General features: G+C 48.1%; 1 protein-coding gene across 1 annotated transcript; it reads left to right on the top strand.

Moving 5' to 3' along the window:
- Positions 1-14,235: 14,235 nt before the first annotated feature.
- Positions 14,236-15,243, top strand: LOC103701716. The gene has a single exon (XM_008783879.1). The coding sequence runs from the start codon at positions 14,236-14,238 to the stop codon at positions 15,241-15,243; it is 1,008 nt and encodes a 335-aa protein (XP_008782101.1).
- The last annotated feature ends 248 nt before the right edge of the window (positions 15,244-15,491 follow it).

The raw sequence follows: 15,491 nt of genomic DNA, 5'->3' as shown, positions 1-15,491 counted from the left end.
TTATAATATTTTTTTCATCAATCAAACATATAAAATTAATTTTTTTTCTCATAATTATTTTTTAAATAAATAATTTTTAAAAATCATCAGATTAGTTCGTAATTTGATGTACTTCAACCAAACCAAGCTTTGGTGCCAACGTGGCACGAAGAGATTTTAGCGGTCTAAAGGAGTTTTTGTGTTCCATGAGCGAGCAGTCAGATCACAATAGATCGTATTAGTGCGGTGCTGCCGAATGAAGTTGCAAGGGATTTGAGCAGAGGAGTGCATAATTTGTTAATCATCAAAGAACGATATTGAGTATTCCAAGTCTGATTTTTTTTTCTTATTAAAAAAAGTCCAGATTTGATGCTCGGTGTAGAAGTGAGAGGCATGTGCAAATTCTCAGATATAGAGCTAGAAATAAGCATATCAAATGCACGCAACAAATGGACGTAGATGGTTTTGATTTAATTATAGAAATAGGGTAACATTAGAGTAGGATGATCGAAACGATTGCGCCCGCGGCAAAGCAAAAGAATGAAAGGGATAAATGGGGGATAAGCGCATTTAATAAGTCTTCGTGAAAATGCTAATCTCGTGGTAAAGCTTACTACATTACAACGTGGTAAAGCTTACCATCCTCCCCTATCTTTTAATTATTTTATTTTTTTTGCTAACGTAGACATTTCACACTATTAAATCTGAGAGGGTCAGAAAGCAGCAAGTTTCGAAAGCCCTTGAAGTAAGCATTATATCGGTCCTGAGCACCCCATCAACATGATCAGCCACGAAGGAGGCCTTGGGTAGCAGGAGGTGAGTACCTACCTTCTTAGCTCCATCCTCCCTTAAAGGCTAAACTTTATGCGTACTTATCTAGATCATAAATTTGGATTATGTATCTTATTGACATTCAAAATACTATCCCAATCTAGATCATGCAATGCACTAGCTTACCAAATTAAAAGAATAAGAAGAACATGGCTAACTTAACTAGGGGACCCTGCTCAAAAATTGTACTAAGGTAGCTGCCATTTTTCATTGCTCCATGATGAGAATAGAAACATGAGAGAAGAGAATTGTATTTCTGTCTGTCGATTACAATATATAGAAGCAGCCTTTATATAGAGTACTAGGAGGTTGACTAAATTTGGTAATACAATCAATCATAAATCAATCAAGGTCCTAATCAAGGATTTACAAGATCACTAAGGTCAACTAGAATATACAGGGAATCATTCTAGAATAATCTAGAATAATTCTAACATCCCCCCTTAAACACAAAGTGGTAAAGTGGACACCAACTTGAGTTTGGAAAAACAAGAGATCGAAAGATGCCAGAAGGATGGGCTTTGGTGAAGATGTCCGCAAGCTGATTAGTCGAAGCGACAGGACAAAGACGAAGAGTGCCCTCCTGTAAATGATGACGCATAAAATGACAATCGATCTTAATATGTTTGGTGCGCTCATGGAAGACATCATTGTGAGCAATCTGAATAGCACTATGACTGTTGCAATAAATAGGAGTGTTCGACCGTTGAGGAGCACCCATATCCTGTAGAAGCCAACGAAGCTAAAGAAGTTCGGAAGTAGTATCAACAAAGGCTTGATACTCAGCCTCAGTGATAGAGCGAGTAACAACCGATTGCTTCTTGCTTTGCTAAGAGACGAGAGAGTCACCCAATAGAAAAAAAACTAGTGGTAGAGCAATGATCAGTAGGATCACCGGCCCAATCAACATCATAATAAATATGTAATGTCAGGGATGAGTGAGAAGAAAAATGAAGTCCACAAACAAGGTATCCGTCACATAGCGTAAGATGCGAAGAACAACTACATAGTGAATAGAGCGTTGTGCCTCATGAACTGGCTGACAAGATGTCCAATATAGGCAATATCTGGCCTAGTAACAGTGAGATAAATGAGGCTCCCAAAGAGCTGTCGGTAAAGGATAGCATCTGGAAGGAGCTCCCCATCTATAGCATGGAGCTTGATGTTAGACTTTAAGGGACTATCAGCCATCTTGCAATATGTAAGCCTAGCATGAGAAAAGAGATGAGAGGCATACTTGGCCTGGGCGAGATAATAGCAATCAATGGTAGGAGACACCTCCAATCCTAGAAAAATAACTGAGAGAACCAAGATCCTTCATCTCTAAGTTGCTGGTTCAAAAACTGCTTAGGCTCATGAATACCAAAAAGATTATCACCAGTAATAATCATGTCGTTAACATAAAGTAGTAGAATGGTGATATCAGCAGCAGTTTGACGAGTGAAGAGAGCAGAGTCACAGGAGCTAGAAGTAAATCCAAACTATGCAACAATGGAGCTGAATTTAGCGAACCAAGCTTGTGGAGCTTGCTTAAGTCCATATAAGGCTTGTCGAAGATGGCAAACCTTACCAAAAAGATGAGGATACCCTAGGGGAGGCTTAATGTATACATCCTCAGCCAAATCACCATGAAGGAAAGCATTCTTCACATCCATTTGAAACAAAGGCTAGTGGCGTATAAAGGCCACAACTAGAAGGGAGCGAACAAAGGTAATGAGCAACAAGGGCAAATGTCTCCTCATAATCAATGCCATACTTCTGAATATATTCCTTTGCCACCAGACGTGCTTTATGCTGCACCACCAGAGTTAGTTTTTATATTGTAGATGCATTTGCGGCAACTGTAGTCTTTCCAGGAGGAAGATCAACCAAATCTCAAGTATGAGTTTTGTGAAGGGCATCAAGTTCTTCGGTCATAATTTGCTGCCAAAGAGGGTCAGAGAAAGCCTCACGGTAGGTGTGAGGTTTGTGTAAAGAAGCACAAACAACATAGCAATGATAATCACAAAGATGAGTAGGAAGTCCTCTTACACTAGTGGAGCGGCGAAGGATGAAAGGATCAGGCTCAGAGGAAGACAACTCAGTCTAAGAAGAAGATGACTTTGGTGGTGAAGTGGGAGGACCTGCAGAGAGATTAGGATCAGTAATAGTGCCCGTTGATGGAGCGTCATTAGAGCTTACTGGTCCCTGCATCAAGGTTATTAGTGTCTCGTAGCAAATCCACAGAAACATCAGTGAATATCAGGACATGGCCCTAGAGTGGAGGTGGAAAAGAGACATGCTGCTAAACATCTTATACTCCCAAAAAGTGACATGGCGGGATATCAGAAGACGTTGATCAATGGGATCATAGCAACGATAACCCTTATGTCCTATACCATACCCTAAGAAGCAACACAAGCGGGATCTAGATTGTAGCTTAGTAAGCTCATGGGGCTGGAGAAGAACAAAACACACTCTCCCAAAAATCCGAAGGGAGTGATGTTTAGGAATTTGCCCATAGAGAAGTTCATAGGGCAACTTATGCTGTGTTGTGGACGAAGGAGTGCAGTGTAAACCATAGTGAGAGTTGCTTCACCCTAAAAGAATTCTGGAACAGATGCAGAAAGCAGAAGGGCTCGAGTAGTATCCAAAATGTGTCTGTGCTTACGCTCAGCACGCCTATTCTATTGGAAGGTTCCAGGACATGAACAATGTGGTGTCATGTCATTTTGTTTCAAGGTGTTCAAAAAAGTGGATTCTCTATACTCCATAGTATTATTAGATCGAAAATTCTTAAGTGAACAAGAAATTGGGTCTGAATTATTTTCCAAAAATTAATATAAATTTATGAAACTTCAGACCAGTTGTGCATAAGATAAACCATGTGTATCGAGAATAGTCATCAACAAAAATCACAAAACAACACGATCCCCCCATAGTAGGATTAGGAGCAAGCCCCCAAATATCAGAATGTATTAGGTCAAAAAGTACTGAAGAAATTGAGTCATTGTTATTAAAAGATAAACTAGATTGTTTTCCAAGCTGACAAGACACTGTCAAATGACTCAAGACACACAGAACCTAAATAACCACTAGAAATTAATGAGCGAATACGAGACACAGAGGCATGCCTTAGGCGAGAGTGCTAAAGACTGAGAGTAACTGATGATGTACGAGATGAAGTTGCGGCCAACACATTGACTGGAAGATGCAGAGAGGTGAGCTCGAACAAACGATCAACCTTACGGGCAGTCCTAACGACCTGTCCCGTCTGTGGATCCTACACCACAACACCACGATTTGTGAAAAGTAACTCAAGACCTAGTTCGCAAAGTTGTTCGACAGATAACAAATTTAAAAGCAATTTGGGAACAAGAAAGATATCAATGATAGATAGCTGAGGAGTAAAGACAGAACCACTATGACTAACATGTATATGAGAACTATTGGAAGTGTAAATTGTTGTAGTTGAGTGAGATAATTTATTTGTGAAAGTAAGAAGAGAGGAATCAGAGGTTATGGTTACAACAAGCAGAGTCAAAATACCAAGATTGGTTACTTGAGGTGGTGGACAGAACAGAAAAGAGATTGGCCTTAGGTAGAACCTGATGGATAAGGGTTTCAACCTCAACAATGGAGAGAGATATAGTTGGGGCAAAAGGGTCTACAGATGAAACATCCGAAAATTCTGAATGAGCAGCAGCAGCAGTCTTTGGGAAAACAAAACTCTTTGGCCAGAATCTTTAAAATGTTTCCTGCACTTGTTGGCCTTATAACCCCACTTCTTACAGTAGTTGCATTGAATAGTGCGATTAGAAGGTGCGAGCCAAGCAGGAGGTGCAGAAGAAGTGGCCAGAATTGGCTCCGAGGAGAGAATGATGCAATAGAGCAGCGTGAGTGCTTTCAAAATCATCTTTGATAGCCAACAAAAACTGAACCAAACGCATACCATCTCAATGTGCCATAAACTTTTTGACGTATTCAGGATCGGTCAGTTCGGGCTGACACAAAGCGAGTTGATCCCAAACATAATTCATCTGAGAGAAGAAATCAGTAATAGATTGACCTGGTTTCTGTCGCATGCGATGAAGTTTGGTGGAGACTTCATACTGCTGAGGGAGGTCGGCTTTGTTATATCGATGTGCGAGCAGATTCCATGCATCTTTGGTATTCTCAATCTTGTTAAGAGTATTGCCAAGGGAGACAACACGTGTTGGAAAGCCAGGAAATGATTCTGAAGTGTGCTTTTCTAGTTGGCGAGACGGTTGTCAAAGGCATCTTGTTGCTGTCTCTCCTTTTCCGGATTTGTTCTCGGCATTAGTAACAAATCCCCAAAGACGATGTCCATGAAGTCACATGCACATAGCATTGAACCATGCGTCGTAGTTCGAGCCATCGAGAATGATAGAGATGGGTTGAGTCACTTCTTTGGTGTTGAACAGATTTTGGGCCATGATTTGGAAAAGTGGTCGCCGAAAAGGTTTCCAGAGGAGGATTGCCGGTGGTGTGCGTGGGCCCATGATGAGAATAGAAGAATAAGAGAAAAAAATTGTATTTCTGTCTATCGATCACAATGTACAGAAACAACCTTTATCTAGCACTAGAAGACTGACAAAGTTGGTAATACAATCAATCACAAATCAATTAAGGTTCTAATCAAAGATATACAAAATCAATCAATGTCCTAATCAAAAATAAAATAGGAACACCAAGGTCAACTAGAATATATAGAGAATCATTCTAAAATAATCTAAAATAATTCTAACGCTCCACAACAGAACAATATTTTTCGCACATAGCTTTAATTTATTATATATATAATTTTTAATCTACATCTAGATTATAGCCAATTAAAGCTACACAATCACAATCCTATTTATCAACCATTTTTTTTTTAGTAAACCCGTTAAATTAGACCATTCAAATATTAATATATTTGTAAGAATCAACCAAAAAAAAAAATAACAAATGAACAAAATCTTAGAACGTAGTCCCGATACGATTAACCAAGATTTTAAACTTTGACTTCGTTGCACCTCTGGATAGAGGTGGGTCCTTGTATGACGTGGCATGTACCGGATATAAAGACTTTGTGATATATCTCGGTTCGGTTTGGAGAAGACGGGTGATAAGCCTCCATCTCCATCGCTGTCTCGGAGAGACATTTTTCCGTCACGATCACCGCCTCCAAAATTATAGCATCCCGACGAGCGCCGGACATGGTGAGCACCGTCGCCCTTTTTTTCCCGCCACGGGTTGAGAATTCTATGCATGAAAGAGGACAAAATACGGGGTCAGGGCCGCTTCGTGGTGTGCGTGCACCCGAGCCTCCAAGCAGCGTTCGATCTTGACCGTTGATCAGAAACTAATAATTGGAAACGAGCCGCAAACTGGGGACCGGCGGGTGACGCCAGAATTGGGACCACTGACGATCGCATGGGACTGACGGCTTATCACCCATTTAGTGCTTCCCTTCGTTATCTGCGCTGGATTCAACGGCGACCGCTCTCTGCTTTGCCCCATGAAGACTTTGGAATTACGAATTTTGCCCCTAGACGGCGGAATCTTGGGAAGGATGGTAGAAGCGTAATATGGCAGACTTGGTAGGCTAAGTGGGGAGGTTGCCGCTTATCTCCTATTTATTTATTTATTTATTTTCTTCCCTCGTGGTCCGTGGATTTGTTGTTGTCTTTCACACATCAACGGCCCTTCCATGTAACCTTCAATTCTGCAGTAGACACGGACTGGGAATGAATGGGATGACTCCAGCGATCGGAAATCACGCTTTTCATTTTGCATTACAAAGATATACAAATCCATCAAGAATTATTTCGATCAAACCTAATTGAGAGGATTCTTGATGCTTTATTTTAAAAAGAAACTATAGTGACACCCTCTCAACTTTTGATATTTTTGGAGATACGCCCTCAACTTTAAATGCTTATTTGGATATTTCTTCTAGCTTGCATTTATCCAAATCCAACCTTATGCCGCAGAAAGACAAAAAGACCTATCAAGATTTTTTTTTCTTCTTACAACATTTGGGTTAAATGTTGTTCGGTCCATACATCGCCATGCTTAAATGGACAGCCCATTCCAGAAATATTTAAACAACTCTAAAAAGTTGCAAACCAATCCTTCAGGTTTCTAAATCGTTCCAGACTGGTGCTATCATTCTTCTCTATTAACAAATTAGCATCACGTGACCATCACATGGCAATATAAAATTATATTGTTATGAAAATATCCTTCACATCATTTGTTTGCAGAATGAAGTCCCGGTATAGATCTTAAAGAACTTTTAGTAAATGACCCATAGCTAAGGATCACCTACTGCACAAAATCTCAAAGCACTCCAAACACCTTCACTCCTTCGCCCGCACGAATATAAAAGAATTCTTAGTATACGATCTATAGTTAAACGATCACCCACTATATAGATTTCAAAGCATTCCGAACTTCTTCATTCATCCTTTTGCATGGATCTCAAAGTATCCTTAGTATATGGTCCATAGTTAATGATCACCACTGCATCAATCTCAAAGCACTTCGAACTCCTCCATACATCCTCCTATACAATCTTAAAGCATCCTTAGTGCTGCTGGAAATTGGACCCGGGGGCAACCGCAGACTGAAGAGGAGGAGCTCCGGCGAGAGTGGCGGGTGGCGGTACGTCGGCGGGTTGCGTCCTCCGGGGGAACTGCAAAAAGCCGGTCGCTAGGATTTCCGGCGCCGGCCCTCCGATGCTTAAGTCAGAGGGGGGCTTCATGTTCTCCGAGGGACCTGCAAAAAGTCAGTGGCCGGAGTTTCCGACGCCGGCTCTTCGATGCTTAAGTTAGAGGAGGGCTTAATTTTGGAGAAGAAAATGGACTGTATGTAGAAGTCCGAAGCTCCCTTTTTAGAGGGAGAAGCCCCCTTTTTATAGAAGGGGTGCCAGGTTACCTGAGATGTGACTGGACGAATTAATGAATTACCGTCATTATTGGGCGTGGTCGTGCGCATTAATGAGCTGGCGTGGGCAGCTGAACAAGACGGAGTGGCGCATTAATGAGTTGCCGTGGATGACTGGACGGGATTGAGTGAGTCAACGAGTTGCCGTGGATGGCCTGAGACTTTGGGTTGGCTGGAGGTCCGTGGAGATCGTGCGTATTTAATTGTTGACAGTTGTAGCAGGAAATGGTCTCTGGTTGATATGCCGTGGCGTGGCCGGCAAGCAAAGCATGTTGCGGTGAGACTGCTGCAGGGCGTGGCCGCAGCATGTGGACGACGAGCTCGGTCTTCTGGCCTCGGCCTGCATGAGCTCGGTCTTCTGGGCTCGGCCTGCATGGGCTCGGCCTGCGTGAGCTCGGCTTGCATGAGCTCGGTCTTCTAGGCTCGGCTCGGCCTGCATGAGCTTGGTCTTCTGAGCTCAGTCTGCATGAGCTCGGCTCGGTCTGCCTGAGCTTGGCCTGCATGAGCTCGGTCGTCTGAGCTCGATCTGCACGGTCCGCACGAGCTCGGCTCGGCCTGCATGAGCTCGGCCTACATGAGGTCAAGTTTGCTGTCGGATTTGGATGCTTTAATTGTACTTGTAGGGTGGTCCATTTTTTCCCCAACACTATCCTCCGACTTTCGAGTTCGAACTGCTTTTTGGCTCGGGCGAAGGAAGTAGTCCAGTCGTCGATCGTCCTGTAATATAGCCAAATATCTATGAAGATGTATGTGCTAAGTAGGATGTACCTCTCATGCAGTCGGAGCTAACGACCTTAAGCTGAGTTGTTCAAGCCGAGCTAAGCGACTTTGCTCTGAGATCGACTTCAGCAGCCTTCTTTGGCTTGTGGTCGACTCAGCAGGGTGCCCCCACTCAGATCGGGACGTGTTGTCGTAGGAGGCATCGAATGGCATTGAAGGGCGTTGAATGGCATTGAATGGCGTCGAATGGCGTTAAAATGACGTCGAATGTCGTCGAAGTGGCGTCGAATGGCGTCGAATGGTATTAAATGTCGTCGAAGGGCGTCGAATATCGTCGAAGGGCGTCGAAATGTCGTTGAATGTTGTCGAAGTGTCGTCGAATGGCATCGAATGTCGTCGAAGGTCATCGAAGGGCGTCGAATGTCGTCGAAGGGCGTCGAAATGTCGTTGAATGTCGTCGAAGTGTCGTCGAATATCGTCAAATATCTTTTCGAGGTCGAGGGAGCTTGGGCTCGCTATCGACTTAGTGGGGCATCCCAACCTTAGTCGGGTGATTATGTGCGAGGTCGAGGGAGCTTGGGCTCGCTGTCGACTCTGCGATGCTTCCCGAGATCGAGGAAGCTTGGGCTCACTGTCGACTTAGCGGAGTATCGCGACCTTAGTCAGGGGATCATGCGCGAGGTCGAGGGAGCTTGGGCTCGCTGTCGACCCCGCGATGCTTTCCGAGGTCGAGTGAGTTTGGGCTCACTGTCGACTCAGCGGGGCATCCCGACCTTAGTCGGGGGATCGTGTGCGAGGTCGAGGGAGCTTGGGTGACCCCGCAATGCTTTCCGAGGTTGAAGGAGCTTGGGCTCGCTGTCGACTCAGCGGGGCATCCCGAGCTTGGTCGGGATCTTTGATGGAGATGGAGACCGGAGATGGCTTTATCCGTTGGCGATCGTGCACCCCCACCTGGAGTGGGGCAACGTTGGAGATAGAAATATCCGTAGGTCGTCTTTTGCATTCTCTGATCTGGAGATAGATAAAATATTGAAATTATTTAAAGCCAAAGTGGCGTCCTATACCTTTTGGAGATATTTTAATGGCTCCCGAGCTTCGAAGTCCCTTAGGACTTGGCTCAGCACCGATCTTCTGAGGGAGGCATTCTGAGTGCTCGAGCTTCTGAGCTTGGGCTTCTGAGCTTGAGCTTCTGAGCTCGGCAGCCTTCTGAGCTCGGCCTTCTATGCTCGGCAGCTTTCTGTGCTCGGCCTTTTGTGCTTGGCAGCCTTCTGAGCTCGACAGCCTTCTGAGCTCGGCCTTCTGAGCTCGGCATTCTGTGCTCGGCAGCTTTCTGAGCTCAGCAGCCTTCTAAGCTTAGTCTTCTGAGCTCGGCGGCCTTCTGCGCTCGGTAGCCTTCTGAGCTCGGCAGCCTTCTATGCTCGACAGCCTTCTGAGCTTGGCCTTCTGAGCTCATGCCTTCCGAGGTCATGCTTGCCGATGTCGTCCTTCCGAGCTTGATAGGAGCTTCGGTGATGGCGACGCTCTGTGGGAGAGCGACATCACGAGCGCCGTCCTAAGGACTTACACCCATGAAGAGGGAGTACATACTGATCTCTTACTTGCCGCAAGCCTTGATGATCCGAACAAGGAGAGTAGGGACACGTAGTCTTCGTCCTGATCGCGGAAAAATAGAGAAGAGTTCGAAGGGCAATGGAATTTAATGGGACTGTACCCTTTGCCACAGAGGCTTACAATCCCATTTTAAAATTTCAAAACGCTCCTTCTCCAGACCTCAGCTTTTATTTCTCTTCCCCTCCAACTCGTTGACGTGAGACTTGGGCTACTACTTCTCACTGGTTGCCCCCACGTCCCACGTCGTTGCAGCGGGAGCCATGCCTGATTCGAGATGGCTCGGAAGAAAGTTTCTTCCTCTGCTTAACATGAACCCGTGGAGGCGGCATAGGACAGGCCTCTACTTGTTGCAGGCTTTGGGCTGTAATGGTTAGTGCTTGGACTTGCTGCACCAGCGCGTTGAACTGCTTGGGTTGGACTTATAAAGCTTGATCTTGCAGAGGTCTTAGTGGTAGATTCTGGACTGAGTGTCTGGAGCTTGGAGCATGATGCCGGGAGGTATCAGAGACTCCTCTGTTTCTTAGTTTCATGGCCACGACTCGGTCCCTTCCTCTAGCGCCAACTATTACTGAAAATTGGACCCGGGGGCGACCGTGGACTGAGGAGGAGGAGCTCCGACGAGAGTGGCGGGTGGCGGTATGTCGGCGGGCTGCGTCCTCCAGGGGACTTGTAAAAGCCAGTGGCCGGGGTTTCCGGCGTCGGCCCTCCGATGCTTAAGTCAGAGGGGGGATTAATTTTGGAGAAGGAGATGGACTGTATGTAGAAGTCCGAAGCCTCCTTTTTAGAGAGAGAAGCTCTCTTTTTTATAGGAGGGATGCTAGGTTACCTGAGATGTGACTGGGCGAATTAATGAATTACCGTCATGATTGGGCGTTGTCGTGCGCATTAATGAGCTAGCATGGGCAGCTGAACAAGACGGAGTGGTGCATTATTGAGTTGTCGTGGATGACTGAACGGGATTGAGTGAGTCAACGAGTTGCCGTGGATGGTCTGAGACTTTGGGTTGACTGGAGGTCCATGGAGATCGTGCGCATTTAATTGTTGACAGTTGTAGCAGGATATGGTCTCTGGTTGATATGCCGTAGCGTGGCCGGCAAGCAAAGCAAGGTGCGATGAGACTGCTGCAGGGCGTGGCCGCAGCAGGTGGACAACGAGCTCGGCCTTATGGTCTCGGCCTGCATGAGCTCAGTCGCATGAGTTTGGCCTGCATGAGCTCGGTCTTCTGGGTTCGGCTTGGATGAGCTCGGCCTGCATGAGCTCGGTCTTCCGGGCTCGGCTCGGCCTGCATGAGCTCGGTCTTCTGAGCTCGGTCTGCATGAGCTCGGTCATCTGAGCTCGGTCTGCATGAGCTTGACTCGGCCTGCATGAGCTCGGTCATCTGAGCTCGACTGCATGAGCTCGGCCTGTATGAGCTCGGCCTTCTAAGCTCGGTCTGCATGAGCTCGGCTCGGCCTGCATGAGCTCGGTCATCTGAGCTCGACTGCATGAGCTCGGTCTGCATGAGCTCGGCCTGCTGAGCTCGGTCTGCATGAGCTCGGTCTGCATGAGGTCAAGCTTGCTGTCGGATATGGTTGCTTTAATTGTACTTGTGGGGTGGTCCATTTTTTCCCCAACACTTAGCATATTGTGTATAGTTAAGGATCACCCACTGTGTATATCTCAAAACACTCCAAACCCATTCATTCATAAACTTGTATAGATTTCAAAGCATCTTTAGTACATGGCCATAGTTAAGGACCATCCATCACAAAACTCTCAAAGTGCTTTGAACTTCATACATTTACCTGCACAAATTTTAAAGTACCCTTATTATATGGCCTATGGTTAAAGATTACCCACCATACAAATCTCAAAGTACTCCAAACCTCTTCATTTATCTGCATTCTGAAGAGGATGAGGGGGTGACAATCTCCGTGCGGTGGGTGGGGTATTTTCCCAAACACCTGGTGTGGGGGCCGAACAGTATAGGGGTGGTGGTATGGATTCTCGGAAGGGGGCTTCGGCTCGACCGGGGGCGGGGAAGGATGGGGGATCTGCTGCGCAGGGTGTGGGGGGTGCGATGAAGGATCGGTCTTGGGCAGACGTTGCGAAAGGATCCGTCCGGCAGCCAGCTTGGTCCTGTCACCAGCTATCTTCCCGCGAGCTGGAGGTGATGCAGAACAGATTCTCCGACGAGGTGGTTGACATCACGGAGGAGGAGTTGGAGGATGCACGGGCGGAATGGCGGAGCACTGCGGTCATTGTAAGAAGTCTGGGGAGGACAGTTCCAGGTGAGTGGATCGCGAAGGAGATCAAGAGGGTGGGTCGCTTGGACTACAGTGTGGAGTTTTTCCCGCTTATGGATGGGTTCATAGTCTTCTGGTTTGCCAAGGAGGGTGACCGCGAATCTGCTGTGATGAACGGCCCCTGGACGGTGGCTGGGCAGCTTCTGGCGATGGATAGGTGGCGACCAAACTTCGTGCCTGGTGCCATGGGGGTGGGTAGGGTGGTCGTCTGGCTCCGGCTGCCACGGCTACCTCTTAATTACTGGAGGAAGGAGACTATCAAAAAAATTGCTGCAAGGGCTGGAAATCCATTGACTCTGGATGGGTTCACGGAACAGGGGCGGAGGTTTGGTTTCGCAAGGGTGAAAATAGAGCTCGACTGCTCTGGCTCCCTTAAACCGGGGACGCTGGTGAGGGGAAGAACCGAAGGAGTCGAGGAGACCTTTTGGCAAAGCTTCATCTATGAGAATCTGCCTGCTCCGTGTACCAAGTGCGGCCGGATTGGGCATTCGGCGCCGGAGTGTGGCCGATTCCCTCCGGTGGCTGGTACGGGGGAGACGGCGGAGACAGGGGGGAGGAAGACGCCGGGCACAGGGGTGGATGATCAGGGGGTTGTTGGGCAGGAGCTTGGGGAAGCTAATGCAGTGGAGGAGCCGGCGGCGTATGGGCCATGGATGGTGACGAGTCGTATCTGGCATAAGCCGGTGGCCAAGAAGACGGTACAGAGGAAGGAGGCAACCGAGGTGGGTTCTCGGCCGGACTCGGCGACCACTCCCTACCGGTCCAGCGAGAACTCAACTGGGGTGTCTTCGCCGGTCGACCTTGATGGGTGGCAGAAACCTTCCAAGGTGGCCCGGCGAAAGACGCCGGAGAAGGATGTCACGATGGCTGGTGCGGGGGCGGCCACTGGTGGGATGAGTCAACCCGGTGCAGATGCCGAGTTAGGCGACGGGTCGGGCCTGGGTCGACTCGATGAGGCTTTGGGCCGGGGAACTGGCCCAGGTGAGTGTGGGCTGACCGATGGACCGGGCTGGGTGTTTGATACACTGGCTGGGCTGGGTGATGGACTGGGTTGTGGCGGGCTCGGGCCGAGTCCGAGGAAGAGATCTAGAAGCCCATGCCGAGGGCTTGGGTCTAAGGGTCGGAATGCGACTGGGAGCTGCTCTAAATCGGGGGTGATCCCCCTTTAGCCATGTCCGAAAGGATGGCCGGACGCAGGTGGCCATCGGAGGAGCTGGAGTTCCCCTCCACCGTTCTCGGCGACGGGCAACCGACCCCCGCGGGCGGAGCGCGACGGCAGGGGGGCCGGTGACACCTCGCGGCGTGGGGTGATGGCATTCTCCGGAAGGAAGACGAAAAGGGCAAGCTCGGCAGCGGCGGGTCTCTCGGCATCCGGACGGCACTTTCCGGTTAGGGCGTCCGATGAGGTGGGACGTACGGACGGGCGGGAAGGGAGTGGGATGGCTCCGGACGGCTCCAGGCGAGGTAAGGCTCCTGTGATTGGCTCTGTGAATGTTTCATTTCAGCCAATTTCTATGGGCCATGGTACGGCATCCATGTCAAGCTGTGTGGAGTGTGGTCCTGGGAGACAGGAGGTGAGGGAATCAAGTTCCAGTGCGGATCCCAAAGGTTGTAGCAGGGATGGGGGGACCAGAGTGGAGCTGTGTGAGGGAACGAAGGTGGGTACGGTGGCAGGATCTGAAGCAACTTGTGGCACGGCACACCATTTGGCACAAACCGCTGGTGGAGGGGAACACCACCATATCCTATCCCAACTGATGGCAGTTGTGAAGCAGGTGAACCCAGTGGACTTGGCAAGTGGAGGGACTTCCGAGGAGGCGGTATTCCACGATTGCAACCCCGGGGTAGGGGGTTGTGATAAATCCATGGGTGAATTATGAAGGTCCTTCTATGGAATTGCCGTGGCGCGGGAAAGCCTTCTTTCGCCCCGGCCTTTCGTAGGGTTGTGCAGCAGCACAATCCGGACATTTGTGTAGTATTGGAAACCCGGTTGTCGGGACAGAGCTTACAGAAGGCTAGGAGAGCGGTACCGAGGTCATGGGGATTCTACTCAGTGGAGTCTCAAGGGCTATCAGGAGGTATTATTGTTACATGGGCGCAGGGACCATGTAAAGTGGATATTTTCCATGTCTGTACCCAGGAGGTGATTATGGTTATTTCGGAGGGCAGTATGAGGCCTTGGGTATTTGCTGCGGTGTATGCCAGTACTGATTTCAGGGTGCGACGGATACTGTGGGAGGAGGTGTCTCAGCTGATCAGTTTGGATTATCCTATGTTAGTAGCAGGTGATTTTAACTGCATTACAGATCCCTCTGAAAAGATGGGGGGTAGACCGTTTACTTATGAGAGGAAGATTACGGAGTTTCAGGACTTTCTGACATCGACTGGATTGATAGATCTGGGATTCTTGGGCCCCAGGTATACTTGGTGCAATAATCAGCAGGGTCGGGCTAGAGTGTGGGAGCGACTTGACAGAGCTTATGGGACCGCTGGATGGGTTCAGTGCTATTCGGATCATCGGGTGAGCCATTTATCTAGGATAGCGTCTGATCATTGTCCTCTATTGGTGGGCACAGATGTACACATTCCAGTTCGACCCCCATTCAGATTTAAGAAGATGTGGCTATGCTATCTGCGGTCGTGGGGGATGGTGAGGGAGGCATGGAGTACACCAGTCAAGGGTGACGCTATGTACCGGGTGTCCCGGAGATTGGAGCTGACGAGGAGACGGTTGAGGAGGTGGAACCGTGAGGAGGTTGGAGACATCTTCAGGAGGATCGAGGAGGTAGAGGAGGCTATTACCAGATTACAGATGCAGGAGGCTCAGGGGGGGCCTTATGGAGGGGGAGATGGTAGAGTTGAGGTCACTTCTGTCATTGCATGACTGCCTCCTTAGACAGCAGGAGATTTTTTGGAGACAGAAATCGAGGGCTCAGTGGATTGTGGAGGGGGATAGAAATACCAGGTTTTTCCACCAGGCGACAGTTATTAGGAGGCATCAGAACAGGATCAGGGCCATCAGGGGTGAGGATGGGCAGCTGTCAGAGGATCCGGATATGATTCAGAGGATTATGTTTAGCTTTTTCAGGGCCAGGTGGACTGAGCAGACTACAGGAGGGAGCACTGTGGATA

This window comes from Phoenix dactylifera, chromosome 1 (genome assembly GCF_009389715.1).
Source record: "Phoenix dactylifera cultivar Barhee BC4 chromosome 1, palm_55x_up_171113_PBpolish2nd_filt_p, whole genome shotgun sequence".
Lineage (NCBI taxonomy): Eukaryota > Viridiplantae > Streptophyta > Magnoliopsida > Arecales > Arecaceae > Phoenix > Phoenix dactylifera.
Note: the sequence above shows the minus strand (reverse complement) of the source record. Positions and strands in the feature narration are given on the sequence as shown.

Bases quoted from the DNA above. Each gene is read 5' to 3' on its own strand.
- LOC103701716 (XM_008783879.1), top strand. From the start codon at position 14,236: ATGAAGGTCCTTCTATGGAATTGCCGTGGCGCGGGAAAGCCTTCTTTC.